Source organism: Protobothrops mucrosquamatus, unplaced genomic scaffold, assembly GCF_001527695.2.
Source record: "Protobothrops mucrosquamatus isolate PMUCROS unplaced genomic scaffold, P.Mucros_1.0 scaffold1492, whole genome shotgun sequence".
Classification (NCBI taxonomy): Eukaryota; Metazoa; Chordata; class Lepidosauria; order Squamata; family Viperidae; genus Protobothrops; species Protobothrops mucrosquamatus.
In genome coordinates, this window is record NW_015387667.1 from 22,466 (window position 1) to 23,621 (window position 1,156).

The window sequence follows — 1,156 nt, forward strand, 5'->3', positions numbered from 1 at the left end:
GCCTGGTCCGAAGCCCCGCCCCGGTCTGAAGCCCTGCCCTGGTCCGAAGCCCCGCCCCGGTCCATAGCCCCGCCCCAGTCTGAAGCCCTGCATGGTTCGAAGCCCCGCCCCGGACTGAAGTCTCACCTCTGCTTATCTACAGTGGTTTGCTCTGTCGGTTTTGGTGGGGGTCTTTGGGGGGCCTCCTTGATTAGGCTGTTTGCTCCCTTCTGGCACTGATGATGTTCCCTAGTTGGGTCACGAGACGTCTGCAAGAAAAAACAGCCTAGCTCAGAGAGCACAGTCCTTCCTCCTCCTCCTCCTCCTCCTCCTCCTCCTCCTCCCTTCAAACTCCACTTCCTTCTAGCACTGAAGATGTTCCCTAGTTGGGTGATAAGACATCTGCAAGGAAACCACCCAGCTCAGAGACCACCAGGGACCCCACAGTCCCTCCTCCTCCTCCTCGCCCCCCCTTCCCCCTGATGGTCTTCGCTTCCGGGGCCGTCAACGCGGGCGATCTGGGAGAAACCCCCCCCTCCCCGTTTTCGCCGTCGGTCCTCCACCTCCCCGGCTGAGCGTTGCGCGCCCGCTCTTTCCGCCGCAGGTGCCGCTGACCTTCGACGACATGTCAGTCTACTTCAACGAGAAGGAATGGGAGAAGCTGGAAGAGTGGCAGAAGGAGCTGTACAAGAACCTGATGAAGGGCAACCAGCAGTCTCTGATCTCCTTGGGTAAGGGGGACCCGGGGACCACCCCCCTCCCCACGCCGCCCCCCCACGCCAAATCCTCCGGGGAGGCAGCTTCAGCTCCACCTGGGAGGGGGGAGTGGTGGAATTAGCCTCCCTCCCTTTTCCTTCCTTCCTTCCTTCCTTCCTTCCTTCCTTCCTTCCTTCCTTCTTCCCTCCCTCCCTCCTTTTCTCTTTCCTTCCTTCCTTCCATCCATCCATCTTTCTCTTTTTCCTGTTTCCTTCCTTCCTTCTTTCCTTCCATTCTCTTTTTCTTTTCCCCCTTTATTCTTTCTCTTTTTCTTTCTTTCCCTTCCTTCCTCTTTTTTACTCTCCATCCATCCTTCCATCCATCTTTCCCTTTTTCCTCATTGTTTCCTTCCTTCCTTCCTTTCTTTCTTTCTTTCTTTCTTTCTTTCTTTCTTTCTTTCTTTCTTTCTTTCTTTCTTTCT

The 1,156-nt window shown here is 55.6% G+C and overlaps 1 protein-coding gene across 1 annotated transcript in view; it reads left to right on the forward strand.

Moving 5' to 3' along the window:
• ZNF777 (zinc finger protein 777) overlaps positions 1-1,156 on the forward strand; it is a 15,672-nt gene that overhangs the window by 10,130 nt on the left and 4,386 nt on the right. Inside the window, exon 3 of the mRNA XM_015822191.1 lies at positions 584-710. Within this exon, the coding sequence (XP_015677677.1) occupies positions 584-710 (127 nt within the window). The remainder of the gene's footprint in view (positions 1-583; positions 711-1,156) is intronic.